Below are 27,747 nucleotides of genomic sequence, written 5' to 3'. Positions count from 1 at the left end.
AATAGATAGTCACCAAACCATGAAACCGAATTGGAGGGCATTCATAGTGTCAGAAATAGTTTGTGAACAAGTCTAAGCTTTCTAATCATGTAATCGGTATGAGGCAGCCAGGACACTTAGTGTTATTAAATTATTGGATTTTCAAGTCTGTGTTGAATTGAACTTTACTCTACATTAATCATTTTGTTAAACCTACCAGAAAATGCATATTTTTAGCCCTTATCAAAATAACGTTATAATCTCTCAGCTTTTTAGTAATGCCTCTTAACGTCAAATGGTTTTCTAAATTTATGCAGTACTGGCAATTAAATGAATCATTATGCTGGTAACAGCACCATAGTACTGTATTGCATTGCGGGTTCTGTACAGGAACAGTCATGCCCCGAATCAGCATTCTTGTGCTGCAGTAGGAGTGTCCCTACTCTGAGTCCGAAGGTCTGGGTTCAAATTCTGGGCCCAGTCACATGTTGTAACATGTCAGAAAGAGCTGATTTAAAAATATTCATGCCAGTTAGGTAAATTAACTCATTCACTGTGTTGTGTACCGATATTAAGTATTGATAGAATCTTTGAATGTAAAATGCAGAAACTGGATGTCTTGAGCCATCAACTTTGAACTGACCAGTTTTTTTTTTAAACCTACAGGAGCTACCTAGCTTGATGCCACACTGCAACTCGCTTCCTCTACACCTTAAATATAACTTTTTGTCAAGCAACTTTTGATTTTCTTTTAAAAGATAATTGATGGGCTCTGATTCAACCATATGTCAGAGAATTGTGCAATTGATCCCCCATTTCTATTTTTTTTAAATTTCAAATACTCAGGTTAGACTGTAAAATCTTAAAACAATCTCTGGTTACCAAATGTTATTGAGGTGCATTAGGAGGAGGTGTTAGCAATTCTGGCAAGTGTAAAAATAGTTAAGTTCCCTGGGCTGGATATGATTTATCCTAGGATTCTCTGGGAAGCCAGGGAGGAGATTGCCAAGCCTTTGGCTTTGATCTTTGTCGTCACTGTCTACAGCAAATGATGTTCCCTTGTTCAAGAACAGGAGTGGAGGCAACCCTGGAAATTATAGACCAGTGAGCCTTGCTTCAGTTGTGGGTAAAGTGTTGGAAAAGGTTATAAGAGATGGGATTTATAATCATCTAAAAGGAGCAAGTTGATTAGGGATAGTCAATATGGTTTTGTGAAGGGAAGGTCAGACCTCACAAACCTTATGGAGTTCTTTTGAGAAGGTAACCAACCAGATAGATGAGGGTAAAGTGGTTGATGTGGTGTGTTTGGATTTCAGTAAGGCATTTGATGTGGTTTCCCACCGTAAGCTATTGCACAAAATACAGAGGCTTGGAATTGAGGGTGATTTTTAGTGGTTTAGTTCAGAAATTGGCTACCCAAAAGATGACAGAGGGTGATGGTTGATGGGAAATATTCATCCTGGAGTTCACTTACTAGTGGTGTACCACAAGGATCTGTTTTGGGTCCACTGCTGTTGGTCATTTTTATAATTGATCTGGCTAAGCACATAGAAGAATGGGTTAATAAATTGTGTCATCAGCAAAAGGTCAGGTGTGGTTGTGGATAGTGATGCAGGATGCTGTAGGTTACAGAGACCCCGATAATGTGGAAAAGAGGCGATTCACTTTGGAAGGAGAAACAGGAATACAGTTATTGGGCTAATGGGAAGATTCTTGGTAGTGTAGATGGGCAGAGAGATCTTTGTGTCCATGTACATAGATCCTTGAAAGTTGACACACTATCAGAGTTGTTAAGGCATACAGTGTGTTAGCTTTTATTGGTAGAGGGATTGCGTTTTGGAACCATGAAATCATGCTGCAGCTGTGCAAAACTGGTGCGGCCACATTTGGAGTATTGTATACAGTTCTGGTCACCCCATTATAGGAAGGATATGGAAGCTTTAGAAAGGGGTCAGAGGAGATTTAGTCAGATGTTGTCTGGTATGGCAGGAAGGCCTTACGAGGAAAGGCTGAGGGACTTGAGACTGCTTTCATTAGAGAGAAAAAGGTTGAGAGGTGACTTAATTGAGACATACAAGATAATCGGGATTAAATGGGTTGGAGAGTGAGAGCCTTTTTTCCTTGGATGGTGATGGCTAGCACAAGGGACCATAGCTTTAAATTGACGGGTGATAGATATAGGACAAACGTCAGAGGTATTTTCTTTCCTCAGTAGTAGGGACGTGCAATGCGCTGTCTGCAACAGTAGTATACTTGCCAACTTTAAGATAGTCATTGGATAGGCATATGGACGAGAATGGATCTGTGGAAGTTAGATGAGCTTCAGATTGTTCCACAGGTCAATGCAACATTGAGGGCCAAAGAACATCACAGCGCACTACAGGCTCTATGTTCATAAATCTGTCATTGCTTGTGTCACCAGGTAGCAGAAGCCAGCTCGGTAGTTGCATTAAATAATTAGGGGTCACCCCTTGATCATCTGATTGGTGGTAAAGTCTCTGACTTCTCCAGTGCCTCCTTTGCAGTATCCCCTACCCACTTTATCTTTGGTAACATCCTAGCAAATCAGCTCTTTACTATTTTGAAAACTCCTTTTCTGCTGTTGAGTACATAGTATTTTCATTCTGATCTAATTAAAATAAGCCGTATTGACCCTTTTCTGTTTAGTGCTTCGAGATGTGAAACAAGATTCCGTTTGCTGTGTCATGGACTCATTTACTTGTGCTACTACATTTTGCTGACTTTGTATCTGCTAACGATCCTTTTGCTGTCTCCTTCATTTAAAATCATACAATTTTTAGGCCACAGTCATAGTCATACAGCATGAAAACAGATTCTTCAAACCAACTAGTCCACATCCACCATGTTCCCAAACTCATCCCATCTGCCTGTAGTTGGCCCATATCCCTCCAAACCTTTCCTATTTGTATACTTATCCAACTGCCTCTTAAGCATTGTAACTGTACCCGTATCCACCAATTCCTCTGGCAGTTCTTTCCATTCAGTAATGACTTTTTTTTTACATATTAAGAAAAGCCCGTCGTCCTTTTTTAAAAACTTTCTCCTTTCACCTTAAAAATATGCCCCCAAGGTTTGAACTCTTCCACCTTAGGGGGAAAAATACCTTTGCTACTCACCTTATCTATATAAGCCTTATGATTTCATAAACTTCTATAAGGTCCCCCTTCAACCTTCTACACTCCAGTAGGGGAAAGAATGCTCCAGCCTATTCTTATAACTCAAACCCTCCATTCCTGGTTTTTCTTTCCCCCATTCTTGTTTTCAAAATGGTCTATATTTTCCTGCATTTTAGTGTATGTATTACTTAATTTCCCTCCTGCAATGTTTCAAATGGCTATATAACTTGGTATTGAATAACTGTGATGACATTTATTGGAATTTAATGAGTGCAGTTCATTAATCACGTAGCAATGACAGCAGGTGTGACATAGACCCCTTTTGTAATGTTATCCACCCACTGGTTTTCTTCTCTTTTTAGACATTTGACCATTTTCTATTCGAAGTCATGTTCTTCATTTCATGTGCCCTATCTTTGCTCAGATATTTTACCCTTGTTTTTACCTGTTTTACAGATATTCCAATGACCGCAGATGCTGGAAACCAGCACCACTCTGGATTAGAGTGGTGCTGGAAAAGCACAGTAGTTCAGACAGCATCTGAGGAGCAGGGAAATCGATGTTTCGGGCAAAAGCCCTTCATCAGGAATACAGGCAGAGTGCCTGAAGGGTGGAGAGATAAATGAGAGGAGGGTGGGGGTGGGGAGAAAGTAGTATAGAGTACAATAGGTGAGTGGGGATGGGAATGAAGGTGATAGGTCAGAGAGGAGGGTGGATGGATAGGTGGAAAGGAAGATAGGCAGGTAGGACAGGTCATGGGGACAGTGCTGAAGAGCTTCAGGGCAGAGGAAATTACCTGGGAGTTGCAGTGGGAGAGAGACTCCCTGAGAGTCTTGTAGAGAGAGGAGGAAAACCTTCTTCAAGGCAGACATCCTTGCAAGAGGATTTTCAGTAGGGTTATTCCAGCATCTGCAGTCATTGTTTTTTACCTCGTTGATTTTAACCCTACTGTGAATCCTCTTGCAAGGATGCCTGCCTTGAAGAAGTTTTCCGCCTCTCTACAAGAATCTCAGGCAGTCTCTCTCCCACTGCAACTCCCAGGTCATTTCCTCTGCCCTGAAGGTCTTCACTGTCCGCATGACTTGTCCTACCTGCCTATCTTCCTTTCCACCTATCCACTCCACCCTCCTCTCTGACCTATCATCTTCATCCCGACCCCCACTCACCTATTGTACTCTATGTTGCTTTTTCTCCCTACCCCCACCTTCCTCTCATTTATCTCTCCACTCTGCAGGCACTCTGCCTCTTTCCTGATGAAGGGCTTTTGTCCGAAAAGTCAATTTCCCTGCTCCTCAGATGATGTCTGTAAAACAGCAGAGCATTAAGTCTGTTTCTGCACAGAATTCCAACAGGTTGGCCAGGCAAAAAGTATGCTTGAGAAATCAGTGTTGACAGACCTTATTCACTATTTCTCTCAATGCTTGATTATTTCTGTCATTTGGCCAAACTCTTGAGGCCTACCTCATGATTTTCTGGCTTGGGAAGCCAGCTTGGCTCCCTTGCATTCCTCTGGTGCTATTTGACTCCTATTCCATCCCAAAGGGCATTGTGAATCTCCCTACAGAGGGTTCAAGAAAGCAGCTTACCACCACCACCTCAAGGGCAACTGGGTGGACAATAAATGCAGGCCACCAGTGATTTTTTTTTCACAGATGCTTTCAGCATTCCATTTAGAACCTTTCCTATGTGTTTCCTTGATTTTTAGTTATCAAATTTTGGTAGCTTGCCTTGGGTTTTTATAATCCCTTTTAAAACAGTTGCTCTTTGCATTGTAACCTCCCAGCCCTATAAGTTCAATATCGACCTTCTCTGAAAATGAAGGGACAGAATTTGTTCAGTTTTTGTTTTTAAATCACTCTCCACTGTAAAGCTACATCTCAATCTCAGGAGCCCAAACTCTCCATGATAATCCTCTTGTCCTGTTTAATATACCTAGAAAGTTATGGTATTGCTTTTTTACATAAATTTTTTTAAAACTCTAACCTTTCTAATCTCCGTCTATTTATGTAGCTTTCCTATATATTGAAACTCTTTCTTCATTATCTATCTACCTTGTGTGCTCTAAATATTTCTCTAGATTTGGCTTAATTTCCCTTTATTCATTCAAGGGACCTCGAGCCTGCAATAAATTCCCTTTTCCATTTATTGGAATTGGCTCAATTTAAACATTTTCTACTTTCCAGGTTAGGTATTCTTCATTTCTGAAAACAAACACAGGCCTGTTGGTCAATCTTTCCTTCTATTTAATGTGCGCTGGATTACATCTTGCTATGATTTTTTTGACTTGATTGACTTTCCTATCTATACAATATGATCACCATGTGGCTGTGAATATTAATATTTATTAGCATGTAAGATGCTGTTTTGTAACATAATTTATCAAGGCTTTGAGATGACTTGTACGCACTCCATTTGATAATGCAAGTCTCAGTTTGAAGTGTGCTCATTGATTGTGATTTTCGGAGTTCATAAATTGATTAATTTTGTTGTCATTTTGGGCCCAGAAATCTCCAAGAATGTTACGTTCTATATAAAAGCAAAAGTGCTATATCCCAGAACCTGTGTCACTACCATCATCAAAGTTCACTGGGGTTATACTCGTTATTATGGTAATAGCAGGCAAACTGCTGTTATGCCTATGGAAAATACAAGAAAATAGTATCTTCAAGGGCACTGATTGTAATCTATCTGGTTTTCCAGAGAGGCCCTAATTACCCTCTTTGGTGTGTTAAGGCAGCCATCTTGCTTGCTCCAGATTTCTGCGGGATAGAGCCATAGAAACGGTCAAAAGACACATCCTGTCCCTCCCCCAATACATCCTCCTAAAAGGCAGGACTCTGCATTTGTCAGTTTAATTTCTGGTCCAGTGTGTCCCAATAAAGTTTTACATTGAAAGAGTTAGATGTTTGACCTTAGTAAATGCATAAGGAAATCATATTCGCAATCTATTGATATCCATCATATCTGGATTATTTCTTTGAAGCTTGCAGTCATAGTAAGACCATAAGACACAGGAGTGGAAGGAAGGCCATTCGGCCTGTCGAGTTCACTCTGCATTCAATCATGGCTGATGGGCATTTCAACTCCACTTACCCGCATTCTCCCCGTAGCCCTTAAATTCTTGCTGTCACAAGGAATTATCAATCTCTGCCTTGAAGACGTTTAGCGTCCTGGCCTCCACTGCACTCTGCGGCAATGAATTCCACAGGCCCACCCCTCTCTGGCTGAAGAAATGTCTCCGCGTTTCTGTTCTGAATTTACCCCCTCGAATTATAAGGCTGTGTCCATGGGTCCTAGTCTCCTTGCCTAACGGAAACGCTTTCCGAGCGTCCACCCTTTCCAAGCCATGTATTATCTTGTAAGTTTCTAACAGATCTCCCCTTAATCTTCTAAACTCCAATGAATGCAATCCCAGGATCCTCAGCCGTTCCTCATGCGTTAGGCCTACCATTCCAGGGATCATCCCCGTGTGAATCTCTGCTGGACACGCTCCAGTGCCAGTATGTCCTTCCTGAGGTGTGGGGACCAAAACTGGACACAGTACTCCAAATGGGGCCTAACCAGAGCTTTATAAAGTCTCAGTAGCACAACAGTGCTTTTACATTCCAACACTCTTGAGATATATGACAACATTGCATTTGCTTTATTAATCATGGACTCACCCTGCATGTTTACCTTTAGAGAATCCAGGTTGTAGGTTGTATCTTGCATACAGACCATTTTGTGTAAATATTAATATCATAGACCAGAGGATGGCTGACCTGATATTCAGTCATTAGTTGCTCTGGGGAAAACTTTCCAGACTATTGAACCCTTGCTCATAACTCAAACCCTCCAGTCCCAGTGACATCCTTGTAAATCTTGTGTGCACCCTTTCCAATTTAATATGCTACCTATAGCAGGGACACCAGAACTGTATGCAGTCCTCCAAAAAAACTCAAATCAAGTTTGTGAAATATTTTCTCACGCACAGCCATGCTGATTATCCCTAATCAGTCCATGCCTCTCCAAATACATGTAAATTTTGTCTCTCAAAATCCCTTCCAACAACTTACCCACCATTGATGTCAAATTCACCTGTCTATAGTTTCCAGGTTTTCCTTGCAACCTTTCTTAAAGGTGCAACATTAGCCATCCTCTAATCTTGCAGCATCTCACACATAGCTGTAGATGTTACAACTATCACTGCAGTCTATTCCCTAGCTTCCCACAATGTCCTGGGATACACCTGATCAGGTCCCAGGGATTGATTTATCTTTTTGCATTTGAAGACCTCTGGCACATCCTCTTCTGTAATGTGGACTGTTTAAAGCATCACAATTTATTTCCCAAGTTCCCTTGTTTTCACATCTTTCTCCATAGTAAGTACAGATGAGAAATGTTCATTTAGGATCTCGTCCATCTCCTGTGGTTCCATACATAGATGGCCTCATTGATTTTTTTTTAAGAGTCTCGGTCTCTCCCGGTCTCTCCCCTGTTGTCCATAATGTAAGTTGTTTGGATGCTCCTTAACCTCAAGTCTATCCCATACCTCTTTATGCCCTCCTGATTTCCTGCTTAAACATTCTCCTACTCTCACTATACCCGTCAAGGGATTCACTTGATCTCAGCTATGTATATCTGATATTTGCCAACTCCTTTGCACTTTACCAAAGCCTCTATGTCTTGTCATCCAGTGTTACCTACTTCTACCAGTCTTGCCCTTAACTATATCAGGGGCATGTGTTCTCTGAATTCTTCATACCTCACTTGTGAAAGCTTCCTTTACCTGCAAATAACCTCTCCCAATCAACTTAAAAAGTTCCAGTCTAATGCCAACAAAATTGGCCTATTTAGAATTTAACTTTCAAATCAGCCCTATTCTTCACTATAACTATTTTAAAACTAATAACATTATGATCACTGGTCCCAAAGTGCTCCCACACTGACACCTCAGGCACTTGCCCTGCCTTTCTTCCCAAAAGAGTGTTGCTTTTTGCTCCTCTATAGGTACATCCACATTGAAGATGATTTTTTTTTTAAAATACAAACTCCCCTCATCGAAGTCCTTTACTCAGTCTCGGTCTATGTTTGGGAAATTAAAACCCCCACTATTACAACCTTGTGATTCTTGCAGACATTTGAGATCTCCCTACATGTTTGCTCCTCAGTTTCTTGATGACTATTGGGGCCCTCTCATACAATGCCATCAAGCTGATTATCCCCTCCTTATTTCTAAGTTCCACCCAAATAGAAGTTGGACTGAATGATCCCCCATGAATATTCTCTCTAAGTACAGGAGTGATGTTTTCCCTAATCATAAGTGCCCCACCCATTCCTCCCCTACCTCCCCCTCTATCCTTTCTGTAGCATCTATACCTTGGACCTTTTAAGCTGCCAGTCCTGTCCCTCTCTCCCTCAGGAACGTTTCCATATTGGTGTGATGTCCCAGTCCATGTTCCCAAACATGCCCTAAATTCATCTTGACTTATCTGTCAGATCTCTGATATTGAAATAACAGTTTAATTCTTCAGATTTACTTTGTTCTCTGTTGGTGCCTGCCCTATTTATTTAACTTGTTTCATTTTAACTTTTGAACTATCCTTAACCTTCTCTCTTCTCTCACTACTACTCGGGATACCCGAACCTCCCCTTCATACTAGTTTAATGCCCCAATCCTTTTAAATTCCCACACAATAGATGTGAGGCTGTTGGTAATACACTGCCATTGTGTCGTACATGGGAAGCACTTTGGACAATCATCTACTTCAGTGTTGTCTCTCATCCCTGGTTCAAATCCTCAATAGTTTACCAGTAAGACTTGGCAAAAATATAGTCTCCTTGACCATGAGGAATCATTTTGCTTTTAGGCATACTGTGGGCCATCCAATGAGGCTTGTGAATTATTTGCAATGTAAATATGAACATCAGATTGTAAATGCAGTGAAATATACTCTCTGGTATTTTAAAACAAATTGCTGAGACTTAAAATCAGCATTTTCTGCAGGCTTTCTGAGACTCAGCAGCTTCTAGTTGTATCAGTGTAGCAGAGTTCTTGTCCACTCATTGGAAAGTTAGGTTTTTTTTTAAAACCAGCCTAAAATCCAGTAGGGATTCTGCAGATAAATACAAAATATAGTCCATGCTTGATTTTGTGAAAGTAAAAATGCTGTAGAAAATGTCACTGCCTGCGTCTTTTTTTCCTTTTTTAACAAGTTAAAATTAGGAGCCCATTCATGTAACACAATGTTTAGTTCTTAGGCTTTGCACCCTGGAGTAATTGGGTTGAACAAAAGACAGGTTCTGGTGAGGCTCTTTGACAGTGTGATCGTAATGTTAGAAAATTCTCTTGCATTCCTGAGGATGTTTTGAAATCTGTACTTAAACATTCAAAAAACAGTATCAACCATTAATTGAATATCTCTCTTATGCTCTTTTCTGTTCAAAGGCAAATGGAGAAAGTAAACTGATGAAAATTTTGGAAAGTTTTGTGAAAATCTGACAAATTACACTACTATAATTATTGGCTTTCAAATTATCACTCTTCACTGAGCACACGTATTACTACTTTTAACATGCAAATATTTAACAATGCATGATACCAATTGGTTTTGCGTATTTGAGTTCTAAATTATTAATGGTATAGTTGCAGAGTGTGCGATGAACACCCACATTGCTCATTGTTTATGCCACCCTATTTACTACAGGGTATTTTAATGTTAAAATTGGATCCAACATTAAATCATGTAATGATGGTAACTAATTTTTATAACTTGCATGGAAATGTTTGCAGACTTCACAGTGATTCAATTTTTAGACAAATTGGCATGCACTAAATGTTATGGAATGTGAAGGACATCATTGACCAATTACAGTTACATTTCAGCAGCTTGACATATGAACACATAATAGCAGAAGTAAGCCATTCAGTCCATCAAGCCTGCTGTACCAGTTCAATATGATGTTACTTGGTTTTGAATTCCACATTTGCATCTCGCCTTAATAGCCTTTGCCTGTGATTCTATCTAACTCTGCATTCATTGCATTCTGAGACAGAGTCCCAAAATCTCTCAATCTCTGATCTTGTTCCTAAAAAGGGAGATACCAAATTCTAAAGCATTGACCCTTCATTCTGGACTCACCCATGGAGGAAACATCCTTTCCACATCTGTCTTGCTGAGACCTTTCAGGATAGTGTATGGTTCAATTAATTATGGCATCCCTCACTTTTCTAAACTCTAATGGTAACAAGCCCAGGCTGTCCAACATACCCCCCTCAGACAGCCCACTTATTCAAGCATTGCTATAACTGCCCCAATGCATCCATATTTCTCTTTTCTAAATAGAGACCAAAACTGCGTGCAGTTTTCCAGTGAGACCACAACTGGCACTCTATATAATTTGAAGCATAACATATTGCCTTTACATTCAATTTCTCTCACAGTAGAGGTTAGGATCCCATTAGCTGTCTTGATTACATGCTATATTATCTTGTTGTTACATGTGATACTTTTTCCTTAAATTTGACGCTTTGCCCAACTTTAGTTAACTACGAATGCTGAGTTCTTCCCTTTTTAGAGCATGCCTTTTTTTTTTGCAGGAATGTATGTAATCTGAAATATCCACTTTTAAAACATCTATTTCTAATAATCTATCCTGTATGCCAGTTTACTTCAGGTAGCTTAGCTTTCATACCCGCAGAGTTGCCCTGGTATAAATTTAAAATGCTAGTCTTCAGCCCAATGTTCTCACTTTGTAACTGGATGTAAAATTCAGTCTTAATGTGATCTCTGGTATCTCAGGGTGCCTTTGCATAGAGGTCGTTACCTCAGACTACACAATATCAAGTCCGATGTAACCTGTTCTCTGGTTGGTTCCAGAAAGTTTCTTAAACCAGCATAATCTCAAAGCACTCTGAATTCTTCATCCCAGCTGCCACTGCTAGCCTCCTCTATTGAAGAGGACTTCACCTGATGAAGGAACAGTGCTGCAAAAGCTTGTGATTTCAAATAAATCTGTTGGACTATAACCTGGTGTTATATGACTTCTGACGCTTCTAATCTGATTCTTGCAGTTTGTAACTGGTTTCAGGTTTCCTGTGATTATTGTTGTTCCTATATCAAGAGCATCCAATATTTCTTCCTATACAACTTCACCTGTACTGTGGTTACTCTTAGGGAGCCATACACCACTCCCATTCGTTTTCTCCTCCTGTTCCTTGTCTCCACCCAAACTTATTCTACTGTGGTCCCTTGAACATGGGTCATCACTAACTATTGCACCAATGTTATCCTTGATTAACAATGCTGTCCCTCCACCTTTACCGAGCTTCCTATTCTATTGGAGTGTATAATATTGAGGACCCGATTCTTGTCCAATGTACAGCTACATCTCTATAACAGCAAACAGACAGCACATGTTAAAATAAACAAATGCTATCAATTTATTTTACTGATTACATAGAGTTTGTTATAACAATACATATGTGTACCAAATGTTGTCATAGTGTAATCAATATGAGTTTGCACTTGAAGGATTAATTAACCCGATCTTGTTCCATCCTTTGCACGGGAAGCATGATCCTTTATTAGCCAGGTCATTGTGGTTGGTTTGTTGTTAATGTTCCTGAAGTGTCTGGGTTTATTACTTGCTGCTGTTCCTAGAAAAGGTGTGATATTGGAGAGAATGACCCTGAAAGTGAGCAAGAAATTAATAACAAAAATTCAAATTTAAATTACAAGCTATCCTGAAAACAAGTTTAATATATCCAGTGAGTACTGAGCCATCAAGATCAGGAAGGTGCCAGTGTTGACTATTATAAACCAGACCAGCAACAGGTGCAGGATGTTTCTTTCTTTAGGGGTAGAGAGAAGACATCTGTGACATATCAGTGAATAATCTTGTACTAATTGTTTGAAATTGGCTTCTTCTATTTAGTGGTGATGCTGACTGTGGCCGTTTATCTTTCGAGACTGTCAATTAATGCTGGTGGGCAGATTTCACTCTGCGTGGCTGGCTAACTCATAGAGATGTATAGCATGGAAATAGACTCTTCAGTCCAACCTGTCCATGCCGACCAGATATCCCAACCCAATCTAGTCCCACCTGCCAGCACCCGGCCTGTATCCCTCCAAACCCTTCCTACTCATATACCCAGCCCCTCAAATGTTTGCAATTGTACCAGCCTCCACCACTTCCTCTGGCAGCTCATTCCGTATACGTACCACCTTCTGTGTGAAAAAGTTGCCCCTTAGGTCTCTTTCCCCTCTCACCCTAAGCTTATGCCCTCTAGTTCTGGACTCCATGACCCCAGGGAAAAGACTTTGCCTATTTACCCTATCCATGCCCCTCATAATTTCGTAAACCTCTATAAGGTTATCCCTCAGCCTCTGACGCTCCAGGGAAAACAGACCCGGCCTGTTCAGTCTCTCCCAATAGCTCAAATCCTCCTAGCCTGGCAACATCCTTGTAAATCTTTTCTGAACCCTTTCAAGTTTCACAACATCTTTCCGATAGGAAGGAGACCAGAAATGCTCACAATATTCCAATAGTGGCCTAACCAATGTCCTATAGCACCGCAACATGACCTCCCAACTCCTGTACTCAATATTCTGACCAATAAAGGAAAGCATACCAAACACCACCTTCACTATCCTATTTACCTGGACTCCAAGGTTTCTTGTTCAGCAACACACTCTAGGACCTTACCATTAAGTGTATCAGTCCTACTAAGATTTGCCTTCCCAAAATGCAACACCTCCCATTTATCGGAATTAAACTCCATCTGCCACTTCTCAGCCCATTGGCCCATCTGGTCCAGATCCTATTGTAATCTGAGGTAACCCTCTTCGCTGTCCATTACACCTCCAATTTTGGTGTCATCTGCAAACTTACTAACTGTACCTCTTATGCTCGCATCCAAATCATTTATGTAAATGACAAAAAGTAGAGGACCCAGCACCAATCGTTGTGGCACTTCATTGGTCACAGGCCTCCAGTCTGAAAAACAACCCTCCACCCCCAACCTCTGTCTTCTACCTTTTGAGCCAGTTCTGTATTTAAATGGCTAGTTCTCTCTGTATTCCGTGAGATCTAACCTTGCTAATCAGTCTCCCATGGGGGAACCTTGTTGAACGCCTTACTGAAGTCCATATAGATCACATCTTCTGCTCTGCCCTCATCAATCCTCTTCGTTACTTTTTCAAAAAACGCAATCAAGTTTGTGAGGCGTGATTTCCCACGCACAAAGCCATGTTGACTATCCCTATTTGGTCCTTGCCTTTCCAAATACATGTACCTCCTGTCCCTCCAGTCCCTCCAGATTCCCTCCAATAACTTGCCCACCACTGTGGTCAGGCTCATCAATCTGTAATTCCCTGGCTTGCCTTTACTGCCCTTCTTAAACAGTGGCACCACGTTTGCCAATCTTCAGTCTTCTGGCACCTCGCCTGTGACTGTCGATGATACAAATATCTCGGCAAGAGGCCCAGCAATCACTTCTCTAGCTTCCCACAGAGCTCTCGGGTACACCCAATCAGGTCCTGGGGATTTATCCACCTTTAACCGTTTCAAGACATCCAGCACTTCCTCCTCTGTAATCTGGACACTTTGCAAGATGTCACCATCTATTTCCCTACAGTCTATATCTTCCATATCCTTTTCCACAGTAAATACTGATGTAAAATACTCAATTAGTATCTCCCCCATTTTCTGCAACTCCACAGAAAGGCCACCTTGCCGATCTTTGAGGGACTGTATTCTCTCCCTAGTTACCCCTTTTGTCCATAATGTATTTGTAAAAACCATTTGGATTCTCCTTAACTCTATTTGCCAAAGCTATCTCATGTCCCCTTTTTGTCCTCCTGATTTCCCTCTTAAGTTTACTCCTACTTCCTTTATACTCTTCGTGACTAAGTGTGGAGTGCCGCTGTACGGTCACTGATGATGCTCACCTTTGCATGCTTCACCTTTCATCAACTCCGAGTCACAAATGGTGCAACCAGTTTGGAGTAGATTGGCAATGATCCAGTTCAGAACCTGTCCCCAGTTCAAATCCCAGAGATGTTATTAGGACGCTGTTCTGGTTCAGTTTGTGTTTACACTCAGTGACAGCTGCTAGTACAAGCTGTTATTTATAGCTCATTTCTACGACAGAAACATGAATTTAGATGCCCTCCAGTGAGCGTTAACTTGCATTTATTTTATAGTATTCTTCCGAGATTTGAGTATTTTGCAAGATGACAACCCCACAATGGTGCACGTTCACCTGAAAACTCCAGTTTTCTGATTGAAACTGAATTGAAAGATCATCGTATGGTTACCGGCCTTCTAATCCACTGGTAACTTCGATCTTCTAAAGCTGGTTGTATGGACAATACCAACACGCATTCATATTGTCCTTTACTGTAGTGAAAGGTGCCAAGATAGTTTAGTGAGATTGGATGTAGAGAGAAGAGAATCTGACCTCTCGCGGAACAGAGACCTCTCTTTAGTATCTTTTACACTATATGTGTAAGGGCGTGGGTAGATGTACTCATAATTCCTATGCCTGTCAGTATCCATTGAAAGTCTGTGTAGGTATTTGGTAAAACCAGATTGGTTGTTCTTCTAAAGTCGTTCCCCACTCACCCATCGCTACTTCAGTCTTATGGTCCATCAGCACTCACTTTATGCAGAAAGTTTGGATGCAAGAAAGCCTCTTCATTACAGTGTCTGAATGCATATGGAACTATACACAACATCTGGCATCATCTTCGGGGGGTGATGTGCAGTGGATATTAGACAGAGCATTTAAGTTCAACAATCATCACAAGATCTCTTTACTTTTCCCACTTTTTTTAGTCATGGAAAGATAAATTTGTAGTCTTTTTTTTTAAACATGGTACAGCTCTAGTGCTGATTACTATTTACACATGGTGTTACATCTGTCACCTGTAAGTGTCAGAGCCTGTGATGCAACAGTAGTTCCTGCAATGTTTGTATTATAAAATGTTTTGGTTCTGCTTGATAGCTCTTCATTTACAAAGGTATTTTAGGAGGCTGAACAGAGAGGTTTTGCTAAATCTTAGTGTGATTTTTTTTAAAATTTTAAGATATTAGCCTGGGAAATTTCCCATTTGTCCTTTTAACTAGCTGCCCTTTGCTCAACCACTGGATCATTTGAGGAGCAAGAATTTTGGGAAAGGCACTAATTCTGATGCCTGTGGATTAGTGCTGTGTCATAGTCAGACCTGGGAGTCTGTAGCATGTGGCTCTGGGGAGTATAGCATTGAACTGCTGTAAATACTTTCGGTCCTGTCCTAGTTTAAAAATGTTTGGGAAATCTTGACAGATGCTTTTCTTAATTTAACCAGTCAGGTGAAGGAAGTCACTGCCTGCTCTAGTCTCTAGTCCACCAATCAGTGGGGTTTGGGAGATGATTCCGCAAAACCTTGACTTGCAAAATCAGTGAATCACTAGCTGTTTCAAATGAGCTATCGCATGATTAAAATACGTAAATGTCAATTTGAATTTGTCTTTGTCGTATGTTGGAAGATCACTTTCAAATCACTATTTTATTATCACTATCAATTATGCTATTATTTTAAAAAATCTTGACTAATGGCACACAATGGAAGCTGTCTTCACAGTGAATTCATTTGATCAAAGAAAAGTCAAGGTGACGCTCATTCCTCTGCTTTAGATTGCTGACATTAATTCAGTAACTCATGCAGTTTGTGTATTCTTCTTTGTTGATACCCTCAGCCCAATAAAGCAGACTGGAGCCTGAAGGGAGTGTTTTGTCTGTGGTCCTGTTGCAGATATGTCTGAATGGGCCTGGGAGCTCTGTGTGCATGTAATCACTCAAATTTCAGATTCCATTTGTGGCCTGGTGTGTACAATATGTTTATTTTAATGCTGGAATTACTGTAAAACCTCTAAATTACGGAGAGTTTCATAATTGTCAATTTTTATAATTTATTGCTTAAGTAATAAATCAGTCTGTGGCGTGTAGAGTTTTCTTGGATCTGTTACTGTGTAACTCATTCTTCTGTTCTTGCCTAAAACCGCATTTTTGCCTTGAATGGTAGAAGCCTCTCCTCTATCCTGGTATACAGCTCACAGCCTCTCTCTTATTCAGCAGCTGGCATGTACTCAACTGGCAATGCGGTGGATTTATTTTCATTTTATACCAACTGATGAGAGAATTTCACAAGACTGCCAGCAACCCAATGTTAGCAATTTACAAAACGATTACTGACAAAGCAAGCTCTATGCATTTGTGCTTTGCACAGGAGAATCATTTGCCTGCTGATTCAGCACTTAACCTTTTATTCCATTCCTACACAACCTTCTAAAGTGCTTTACTTCATGCCTTAGAAATTTTTCATGTGACACTCACTGCAAAGGTCATTTGAGACCAAAAGTTGCAGGAAGTTAGTTTTGTTTTTGTAATGTTCTAATGCATGGAGAACACTCGGAGTGTTTTTGGAGGTTTCTTTTTCGAATGATCATAGTTTCCTCATGTTTACAAGTGGAGTTCCACAGGAGTCAGTATTGGGACAACAGTTATTCATGTTATACGTTAACAATATGGACGAAGGAACTAAGGGTGTTGTAGATGACACACAAATAGTTAGAGAAGCAGGTAGTATTGAGAAAGTGGAATTGTGCAGGAGGACTTCGGCAGGGTAGGAAAATGAGCAAGTAAGTAGTAATGTGGAAAAGTAAGAGGTTATAAACTTTGAGAAGAATAGAGGCATATTCTATTTTCTAAACTGGGAAAAGCTTTGGAGATCTGAAGAGCAAAGGGACTTGGGAATCCTAGTTCAGGATTCTCAAGGTTAACATGCAGGTTCAGTTTGCAGTTAGGAAGGCAAATGCAATGTGAGCATTTATTTCAAGAGGTCTTGAATTTAAGGTCACACGTTTAGTGCTGAGGCTGTATAAGGCTCTGGTCAGATTGCAAATGGAATATTGAGCAATTTTAGGCATGTATCTAAGGAAGGATGTATTAGCGTTGGAGGGGGGTCCAGAGGAGGTTTATAAAAAATATCAATGACGTTTATAAGAATGAAGGGAAATTTGATTAAAACTCTCAATACTGAGAGGCTGGAATAGCGTGGACGTGGCGAAGATTATTCACTCTTAGGAGAGACTAGGACCTGCGGGAATATTTTCAGCCACTGGACAGTGAATCTGTACAACACCGCCACAGAAGGCTGTGGGCATCAAATCATTGAGTGGATTTAAAAAAGGGATAGGTTCTTGATTAGTAGGTGGATCAAGAGTGAAAGGGAGACAGCAGGAGAATGATGTGTTTCTCAACGGTCGAATGGAAGAGCAGACTCAGTCAGCTGATTGACCGAGTTGTGCTTCTGTTTATAATATGGTAGTAGATGTTTAACTTGCTGTATTTAAAACCGAATTAATCAGTACAGCCCACATTGAATTAAGCTGCTTGTCTCTTTATTTTATTTCTATTGCTCCCTGTACAGCAATACTGAGCCAGGGGGCATGCTGGTGTAATGCACAACGCTGTTTGTAGCTTGTGGAGCTGGAGCTGGAGTCTGAGCTACAGATGCTGCTTCACCTCCGGGAAGGGTAAAGTTACCTGAACACTTTCTTTCTCACCAGAATGCAGGCATACCCCATCAGACTGTTATTCAACACTGGCCTGTGCTCATTAACAACAGTTGCAAGGTTCTTGTGAGCTGTGCAGATAAGAGTGGGAGGTTGAGCAGACTGACCATGGCATTCGAGTAAAGGAAGCCATTGAAGTGAAGACATAGTTGTGGTGGGGGGGCAGGATAATTAGGGGGATATGTATTCTCTGCAGGGAGTCCTGAAGGCTGCATTGCCAGTCAAGGACTTCTCTTTGACTAGAGAAGAACTTGGGAGGGGTGGGGAGGGATCCTGTTCTTGTCCATTTTAGGCTAGAAAGGAGGTTCTATTGAACACTTGAACAGTTGGGAGCTAAATTAAAAAGCACAACCTCAAATGTGGTTATCTCTGGATTGCTATCTGAGCCACAGATATGCTGGCATAGGGTAAATAAAGTCTGAGTCTAATGTGTAACTCGAGACTTGAGGACTTAGTCAATGCAGGCAGGTTTTTTTTCCCTCTTGTGAGAGTGTCTATTATCTGAGGCTTTACCCTCAGAATGAGGGGTTTCCCAGTAAGGATCAACATGAGGAATTTCTTCTGAATCTGTGGAGTTTTGTTTTTAACTGCAGAGGGCTGTAGAACCATGTAGTTAATTCTATTCAAGGAAACGATAGGTGGATTTTAAAATCACTTAGTGAATCAAGGGTTGTGGGGAAAAGGCAGAGTTGAGGATGATCAGATCAGCCAGAATGATGGAGCAGACTCCAGCCAGAATGATTGCTCTAACATTTTGTGGTTTAATGGTCTCCAATTGCTTCTCTCCTCACTAACAGCAGGGACACTTTTTAAACGACGATTCCAAAAAAAAACTGCATTCTACTATCAAGCTTTCTCCTTATGTGGTAGGATGTGAGCACAAGATTCTTCTCATTTACAGGTTCTTTTTCTTCGACTGAACATTATTGGTTGTTTGTCGTGCTTGGTCAGAAAGATCAGAACTTGTACGATAATTCTGTGGATATATTGTGACATAAAAGGCATATTACTAGTGCAAGTATGTTTCTTAAAAATAAAATTGGAGATCCTGGCGATGCTTGTTTTTTTTTATACAGGCAAAGGCAGTGTGAAGATTGGAGGCATTCATGTGTTTATTCATTTGATTTTTTTTTCTCTGTTTCTTTCAGGTCTGTGAAATCCTTGGCCACTGTACATGTCCATCACAGTTCCCTATGACAAAAGTATCTGAGGGTAAATATAAAGTCGGTGAGACCAGCACATTGATCTTCATCAGAGTAAGAGCCTTGTGCTATAACCACTTCTAATGTTGTATCTAACCATTAAGCTTGTACCAAGCAGTTAAAGTACAAGGGAGCTGGATATATCAATACTACATCAGGCTAGCACAAGCAACAGAGGATGGCTGATAAAAAGCAAAACCACAGATTCTGGCTTTGTCCTTCTGTTGCTGCAGCACTTTGTTCATGGAGTCTTTGTGGCCCAAACAGCAGGAATAATGAAAATGCTTTAATCTTTTAGTCCAAGTATGGATAATACCAAAGCATTACTCACGGAAGGGAGGTTTTATAGAGTTGGGATGAACTATATGACAAATTTTGGGTTGGAAAGAAGTAAGAATTTGCGTTGTGCACATAGTGAGGTACTGACAAAGTAGAATGGGAAAGCTAAACTTTAGTGCATGCACAAATCTTTTTCAGATATGTATCAATGGACTTTGCTCATACAAGTTTTGCAATGAGGAGCTGTCAAAGGTTGACTGTGTCAACATTCCAACAAGTTTCAGCTTGTGACGCCCAGCAAGCTCAAAAGCAATCAATTTTCAAATGTTTGTTTGTGGGGGAGCCCCTTTTTTCCCCAAAAAATATAGTTTATTTGATAAATGCAAGTTTATGCTTTGCAGTTGTGGCTTTCCAAATTGCTGTTTGTAGTTGAGGTGAAAGAGAAGTCTTCAGTACTGAGTAGAAAGTGACTGGCCATCTTTACTGAAGTTGTTGTTGTATCTGCCCCCACCACCACCACTGGCAGCTCATTCCCAGGCACTTACCACCTTCTGCAAACAAAAGCATGTCTGTCCCATCTCCTTTAAATCTACCCCCTTTTTACCTTCAATCTGTGTCCCTTAGTCATTGGCATTTCTACCTGGGAATAAGACTCCAACTATCCATTCTATCCACGCCTCTCATAAGTTTGGAAACTGTTGTGGTTCTGTTCGCCGAGCTGGAAGTTTTTGTTGCAAACGTTTTGTCCCCTGGCTAGGCGACATCATCAGTGCTCTGGAGCCTCCTGCGACGCGCTGCTTTGATGTTTCTTCCGGTATTAATACCGGAAGAAACATTAAAGAAGCGCTTCGCAGGAGGCTCCAGAGCACTGATGATGTCGCCTAGCCAGGGGACAAAACGTTTGCAACAAAAACTTCCAGCTCGGCGAACAGAACCACAACAACGAGCACCCGAGCTACAAATCTTCGCACAAACCTTGAACACTTACGGGCGAGAGACGCTGAGACAAGTTTGGAAACTCTTATCAGGTCGCCCTCCTTTTTTAGCTTTCAAGTGCAAGTAAGTTTGTCCAATCTCTCCTTGTAGTCAATACCCTCTTAAACCAGGCAACATCCTGGTACATCGTTTCTGTACTCTGTCCAAAGCCTCCACATCATCCTTGTAGTGTAGCAAACAGGACTGTACACAATATTAAAAGCAGTAAAGCAGATTTAACAGTAACTTTCAAAATTAAATTAACTACTTGAAAGAGAAAAAAATTGTAGGACAAATGTGAAGGAAAACAACTAAAACCAAGTTTATTTGATCTTCTACTTAAAAATAATTTTTAAAAAATCTGATTGCCCTTGAACTAAGTGCTAACTGGGTTGGTTCAGAGGGCAGAGTCAACCCCATTACTGTGGATCTGGAGTCACATATACATCAGACCAAGAAAGAACAACAGCTTTCCTACCCTGCAAGACATTTATGATCAAAGTGTTTTTCCTGATCATTGTTTCATAGCCACTATTACTGAGACTAGTTTTCAATCCCACACTACTTTGATTGAATTCAAACTCAGCCAGTTGCTATAGTGGAATTTGAAGCCATGTTGTCAGAGAGTTGTTAGTTTACTAGCCCACTGACATCACCACTACTTCACCATTTCACCTGTTTATCTTGAAATGGCAGAAATGATGGAGTAAAAAAGCTTCTGACAATGTGCTATCCCCCCCTGGACCTCTTATGGGGACGAGGTGGACTGGAGAGAGGTGCATTATACTTATTGTGATTATAAATTTGAGTTGCAGAATGGAAAAGCTATATCTATGGTACTGTACAAAAATTTAAATTTTATTTCAGTTTGAGTTCATCCCAAAGCATGGCAAGTTATCAGGGGTAGTTGTAGGGAATAGCAGTTCCCCTTGCTGAATTTAACTGGGGGTTTTTACATGGAAAGCTTTTGTATTTTTGGGTAGATACAGCTTTGAGTTGGGAGAGCCAAAGAAAATAAATGTTACTCAGGCCTACACCTTAAAGCAAATATTAACATTATTGTTTCAGGCATACAGTGTGGCTGTGACTCGAGTTCATTTGGATTTTAAAAGGGAAAATCTAGCTCGTCTAGTTTGTATCTAGAGGAAAAATTCTGTTGAGGTTGTCTTTGAACTCAAGGCAGGAGGCAGTTAGCTTGGAAGCAGTTGGTTTTGTCAGAGTAATGGCATAAGAGTAAGAAGACCAATCTTTAGCAGGTAAAATTGAGAGCCCTAAAGCTTTCTATAGGTATGTGAGGAATAAAAGGATGACGAGAGTAGGAATAGGGCCAGCCAAAGACACCAATTGGGAGGTTGTATGTGGACCCTGTGGAGATCGGAGAGGCGCTAAACGAATATTTCTCATCAGTTTTCACTCGGGAAAAGGAGAATATTATAGAGAAGAAGAATGTGATCAGAGATGTTAAGCCAGAAAAGATTGAGGTTAGGGAAGGAAGAGGTGTTATCGATTCTAGAAGGAGTGAAAGTAGACAAGTCCCCTGACTGGATGAGATTTATCCGAGGATTCTCTGGGAAGCTAGGGAGGTGGTGGCAGAACCTTTGGCTTTTGTCTTTGAGTTGTCGTTGTCTACAGATTTAGTACCAGCGGACTGGAAGATTGCAAATGTGCCCTTGTTCAAGAAGGGCAGTAGAGATGACCCAGGTAATTGTAGACCAGTGAGCTTTACTTCTGTTGTAGGAAAGGTTGTGGAAAGGGTGATAAGAGATAAGATTTATAATCATCTAGCAAGCAACAATTTGATTTTGTCAAGGGCAGTTCATGCCTCTCAAACCTAATTGAGTTTTTTGAGAAGGTGACCAAGCATGTAGATGAGGGCAGGGCAGTTGACATGGTGTACTGTGACTTCAGTAAAGCCTTTGATAAAGTTTCATATGGATAGGCTTTTGGAGAAAATGCAGAGGCATGAGATTGAGGGTGACTTAGCAATTTGGATTAGAAATTGGCTTTCTGAAAGAAGGTAGCGAGTGGTGATTGATGGAAAATATTCAGCCTGGAGTCTGGTTACTAGTGGTGTGCCACAAGGGTCTGTTTTTGGGACTACTGTTTGTCATTTTTATAAATGATTCAGACACAGACATAGGTGGATGGTTTAGTTAGTTTGCAGATAATACTAAAGTTGTTGCAGTAGTGGACAGTGTGGAAGAATGTTGCGGGGACTTGGAAGAACTGCAGAATCAGGTTGAGAGGTGCAGATAAATGAGGTGATTCACTTTGAGCAAAATAACAGGAAGGCAGAATACTGGGTCAATGGAAAGATTCTTGGTAGTGTGGATGTGAGAGGTCTCTTGGTGTCCATGTACGTAGATCCCTGAAAGTTGCCACCCAGGTTGATAGTGCAGTTAAGAAGGCATACAGTGTGTTAGGTTTCATTGGTAGAGGGATTGAGTTCCGGAGCCAAAATGTCGTGCTGCAGCTATACAAAATGCTAGTGCGGCTGCACTTGGAATATTGTGTACAGTTCTGGTCACCCCATTACAGGAAGGGTATGGAAGCATTGGAAAAAGTGCTGAGGAGGTTTACCAGGATGTTGCCTAGTCTGGAGGGAAGGTCTTATGAGGAAAGGCTGAGAGACTTGGGTCTGTTCTCATTGGAAAGGAGAATGCCAAGAGGGCATTTGATAGAGACATACAAGATGATTAGAAGATTAGATAGGGTAGACAGTGAAAGTTTTATTCAGAGCATGATGATGTCAGCTTGTATGAGGGGGCATAAATACAAATTGAGGGGTGATAGATTTAAGACAGATGTCAGAGGCAGGTTCTTTACTCCAAGAGTGATAAGAGCATGAAATGCCCTGCATGCCAATGTAGTTAACTCCTCCACATTAGGGAGATTCGAACAATCCTTGGATAAGCACATGGATGATGATGGGATAGTGTTGGGGATGGGCTTAGATTAGTTCACAGGTCAGCGCAACATCAAGGGCTCTGTTCTGTGCTGTATTGTTCTATGCTCTGTTTTATCTGTTAAGAGCTAGGAGTCAACTGTTGGAGTATAGAGGGCCATGCAAAACCAAGAATATTTATGATGTTTCAATCCATAAGATAAAATGCAGCAAATCCTTTATGATTGAGTGAGCAGTCCATAGTTAAAATCGGAAAAGAATTTGGAGAATCTCAAAAGTTAAATGAGGGATCTCCATAAAATTTCATCCCTCCTAAAACAGTTGATATACTGAGGTGGGGTAAAAGTAAATTCCAGAATGTTGAGACTTACTTTTTACTTGGGTTAGTGCCAGGAAAAGAACAACTACCGTCAAGGTTTATGTACTTATTGTCTGTGGTGGAGGGTGGGGGAGAAACAGGTTTTAGAAGTATAGTATTAGACTGGAGGCCTGTGACCATTAGTGTGCTGCAAGGATCACTGTTGGGGTTGCTCTTATTTGTCATTTATATAAATGATTTGGATGTGAATATGGAAGGTATGGTTAGTAGGTTTGCAGATGACACCAAAGTTGGTGGTGTAGTAGACAGTGAAGAAGGTTATCTCAGTGTAAAATGGGATTTTGATCATATGGGCTGAGGGGGGGGTGGTGTTTAATCTACACACGTGAGGTGCCATAATTTGGTAGGACAGCGCTTATACACTGGTCAGGTCCTGGAAGGTGTTGCTGAGCAGAGACCTTGAGGTGCAGGTTCATAGTTTCTTAAAAGTGGAGTCACAGATAGACAAGATTGTGAAGGTGTTGCCATGCTTGCCTTTATTGGTCAGTGCATTGAATATCGGAGTTGGGAGGTCATGTTGCAGCTATACAGGACATTGCTTAGGCCACTTTTGGAGTACTGCTTGCAATTCTTGTCTCCCTGCCAAAGGAAAGATGATAAACTTGAAAGGGTGCAGAACAGATTTACAAGGATGCTGCAAGGGCTGGAGGGCTTGTGCTACAGGGAGACACTTGGGCTATTTTGTCTGGAGCATCACAGGCTGAGGGGTGACCTTATAGTGGTTTATAAAATCATGAGATGTATGGATAGGGTATAGACAAGGTCTTTTCCCCAGGTTAGGGGATTCCAGCTTAGAGGGCAGAGATGAGAGTTGAAAGATATATAAGGGACAACCTTTTCATCCAGAGGTTGGTGCGTGTATGGAATGAGCTGCCAGAGGAAGTGGTGGAGGCTAGTACAATCACAACATTTAAAAGGCATCTGGATGGGTAAACTATAGGAAGGGTTTGGAGGGATATGGATCAAATGCTGGCAAGTGGGACCAGATTTATTTAGGCTAGTAGGTCAGCATGGAAGAGTTGGAACGAGGGATCTATTTCCATGCTGTACTGCTCTCTGCCTTTTTGCTGAGTTAGTTGCATAAATAATAACCATAGCATTAGATTAGTAGTAATTTATTTGTTTAATTTTTAAACAGGATTTGTTTGTTTTCATTTTAAGTCTTGTGCCACAAGTCTGTGAGTTAATTATGGCCTATTTGGACTTAACTTCGAAATATTGGTGGTCATAAAGTATCTAAAAGATCTAACGACTACATTGGTACCAGCTCTTTTTGATGTTAAGCATTCAAATGCCAGTTCTTTCCCCTTAATCTATTATTATTTCAAAAATGTATTCAATTCTGCGTTAATGAAATCTTGAAATAAATGAATATTTAGCAGGCCTACAGATATGGTATTCTGTTTATTTAACTTTTCCTGATTCCTTCAATTACATTGCAAAAGTATGTGCTGCACTGAATTGCATATCAAGTAACTGGGAAAAATAAAAGTAAATCATATGATTCATAGTAAATCAAATTTGTCATTGTTGGATCGGGACATGGTGTGGGTGGGAAATAGGTGAGGAACAGGGTTGCACAGTAAATTATAAATCAGGTTGGATTGGGGCTGGTTGAGAGAGATGACAAACAGGGTGGAACAGTGAATTGCGATGTTTGCCTTTGATCTCTTGCACAAGGTGGAACCTACCACAGATCTTAAACCCCCCACAGCTTTAAAGAAAAAAAATTCTGCACGGAATGAGTTTCAACCCATTACCTAGCACAGATTACAAAACCAGCAATGTGGAGTTTGCACATTCTCCATGTCTGCGTGGGTTTCCTCCAGGTGCTCCAGTTTCCTCCCACAGTCCAAAGATGTGCAGGTTATGTGAATTGGCTGTGCTAAATTACCCATAGTGTTCAGGAATGTGTAGGTTAGATGCATTAGTCAGGGGCAAATATAGGTTGGGGGGAATGGGTCTGGGTGAGTTCCTCTTCAGAGGGTTGGTGTGGATTTATTGGGCGGGAGGGTCTATTTCCACACCATAGGGATTCTATGATTAACAAATTAGCCTTTTGATATTAATAGTGAGTGGAGGTTTTGAATAATGTAGAAATGGACATGTGGCGGTAGTTTTCAGGAAGGGACTGAAAACTATCAAGGGGTTATTTCGAGGCATGTTAACCTGAGTACAGATTGAAATACGAAACAGTCACTGAATTAATGAGCACAGTGACCATACGTTTCTTAATGTTGTTTCTATAGTTCTTCAATCTCATTTGCTTAAAAGTGCAGCTATATTTGAAATCTAGGAAGCCAATTGCTTACCAATTCTCGATTAGGGATAAACAAGAATGTTCCTTTTGTTCCTGCAGGTTTTGAGAAATCATGTGATGGTGCGTGTTGGAGGAGGCTGGGATACACTTGAACATTATCTGGATAAGCATGATCCGTGTAGATGTGCTTCACTCAGTAAGTATCTCCCTGTCATCTTGTTTCCTCTTCAAACCTGAGTGAATTCCTTTTCATAATTATGATCACCTGATGTCTTGTCAGCTTCTTGGTTATTATCATTTTGTCACCCCTACTCGCTCCCACTTAATTTTTTTTGTGGAATAGTCCTGATAGCTCATAACAATTGGGCTATGCAGTGACATTTTGTGTAAAGGGGCTCATTTTACATATCTTTTCTTGGGTGTTGAAGAACACTGACACTATTTACAGGACCACAGAGTGCTTTCAGCCATTAGGTCTATCCTTTCATTTAGAATCCACACAAGCCTCCTCTTTTTCCCTCATTCAACCAACCTCATCAACGTATCTTTTTCCTATTCTCCGTGAGCTTCTCCAGATTCCTCTTTAAATTCAATTATATTTACTCAATCTGCTCTTTGTGGTAGCTAATTTCACCTTCGAACCACTGAGCAAATCAGATTTATTAGTGACTATCTTGTAATACTCACTTTTGAGTGGAAATGTCTTCACATGTAGCATGTGAAACCCTTCCATAATCTTGGTGTTCTACAAAATGATTCCCATTCCTGGCCTCCTTTCCAGAGGAAGGAGCCCCAGCATTTGGAAGGGTATAAGACAATGATGTTTAGATTCTCCAAGTGACCAGATTCTAGCCAATCTTTCTTTTAGTTTCAATTTTCAGACAGACTCTGGATCCTACAAGGGGCAAGGACAGTGTGTAGAAGAGCTATAGACTAGATCAAATTGAATTTTAATATATTTGAAGAGTTGGACAATGCAATTTGTCCTGAAGTCCCACTAAGTAAAAGATGGGTAGGGGGGGGGAGAAGGGAAGTGAGCCAAGCTCTCTGCTCCTGAGCATCATCCACTGGCACCTGAAGGTGTGTGGGTGTCACTGAAATAAATATTAGATTGAGAGAGCCTAGGCTAAATACTCACTCGTGTCCAAATGTACACATCTCAAATTGCTCATCAGGTCTGACTTATTTTCCTATTAGCCTGCTTCTGCTTGTCCTGAGGGCTGAATTTGCAAATCAGGCTGCATAGTTTGAGGCAGAACCAGGCAAGCTGCCCCAAGAGCATGTTGCACTTGGCTGTCTGGCGTATAGTGATATTCTCTTGTGGTAACAATACAACCACATTGAAGAGATTTCAATCTAACTGGTAGCGAAATTGTTAAAGCATTGTGAGCTATTCATTGTAATCTGTTTTTATTAAGTGGAATTTTCCAATGCTCCACCCTTCTGCTGAACATATTATTTCACCCATGATACACATCACTTCCTGGCAGTTCACCAGTAGCTCAGTTATGCAGCCATTTCTCATGTTGATCTGAGATGGAAAAGACCTGTGATCCAGCCAGCTCAGGAGAGTTTGTAGTGAAACTTGCTGTCAGTTGCAGGTGTCACTGGCCAGTAATTAGGGTGAGGACCTACATTAATTTTTTTCTAATGTATCCCTCCCAACTACAAACTTGTCCGGTAGTCTGATGCTCTCCTAACCCAGCACCAGTTAGGAACTGCATTTGCGAATACTCTCGTCCCAATGCTTAGCATTATTCTGGGTAATGCCTCTGTGTGTCAGAGCATTGGGTTAAGTTCCTTTTACTTTGTGTTTATTATTTACACTTATTATTTTTAATTGCTATTTTATCTCAACCACCCCCCACCTCATGCCTCCCAAGTTACAGCAAAGCACTATGGACTGCATAGGATATATAGCACAGTAATAAACCATTTTGGCTTTACCAGTTGGTGCTATTTATGCTCCTAAGAAGCCACTTCTCATTCTCTTAAAATCTTCTCCTCTTTGGTATTTATTCTAGCGTCTT

The 27,747-nt window shown here is 40.8% G+C and overlaps 1 protein-coding gene across 1 annotated transcript in view; it reads left to right on the top strand.

The window, feature by feature from the left end:
• Nucleotides 1-27,747, top strand: part of gas2l1 (growth arrest-specific 2 like 1) — a 64,783-nt gene that overhangs the window by 18,342 nt on the left and 18,694 nt on the right. The window contains exons 2-3 of the mRNA XM_060843584.1: nt 18,866-18,973; nt 25,817-25,913. Coding sequence (XP_060699567.1) covers nt 18,866-18,973; nt 25,817-25,913 — 205 coding nt within the window. The remainder of the gene's footprint in view (nt 1-18,865; nt 18,974-25,816; nt 25,914-27,747) is intronic.

This window comes from Hemiscyllium ocellatum, chromosome 24, assembly GCF_020745735.1.
Source record: "Hemiscyllium ocellatum isolate sHemOce1 chromosome 24, sHemOce1.pat.X.cur, whole genome shotgun sequence".
Lineage (NCBI taxonomy): Eukaryota > Metazoa > Chordata > Chondrichthyes > Orectolobiformes > Hemiscylliidae > Hemiscyllium > Hemiscyllium ocellatum.
Note: the sequence above shows the minus strand (reverse complement) of the source record. Positions and strands in the feature narration are given on the sequence as shown.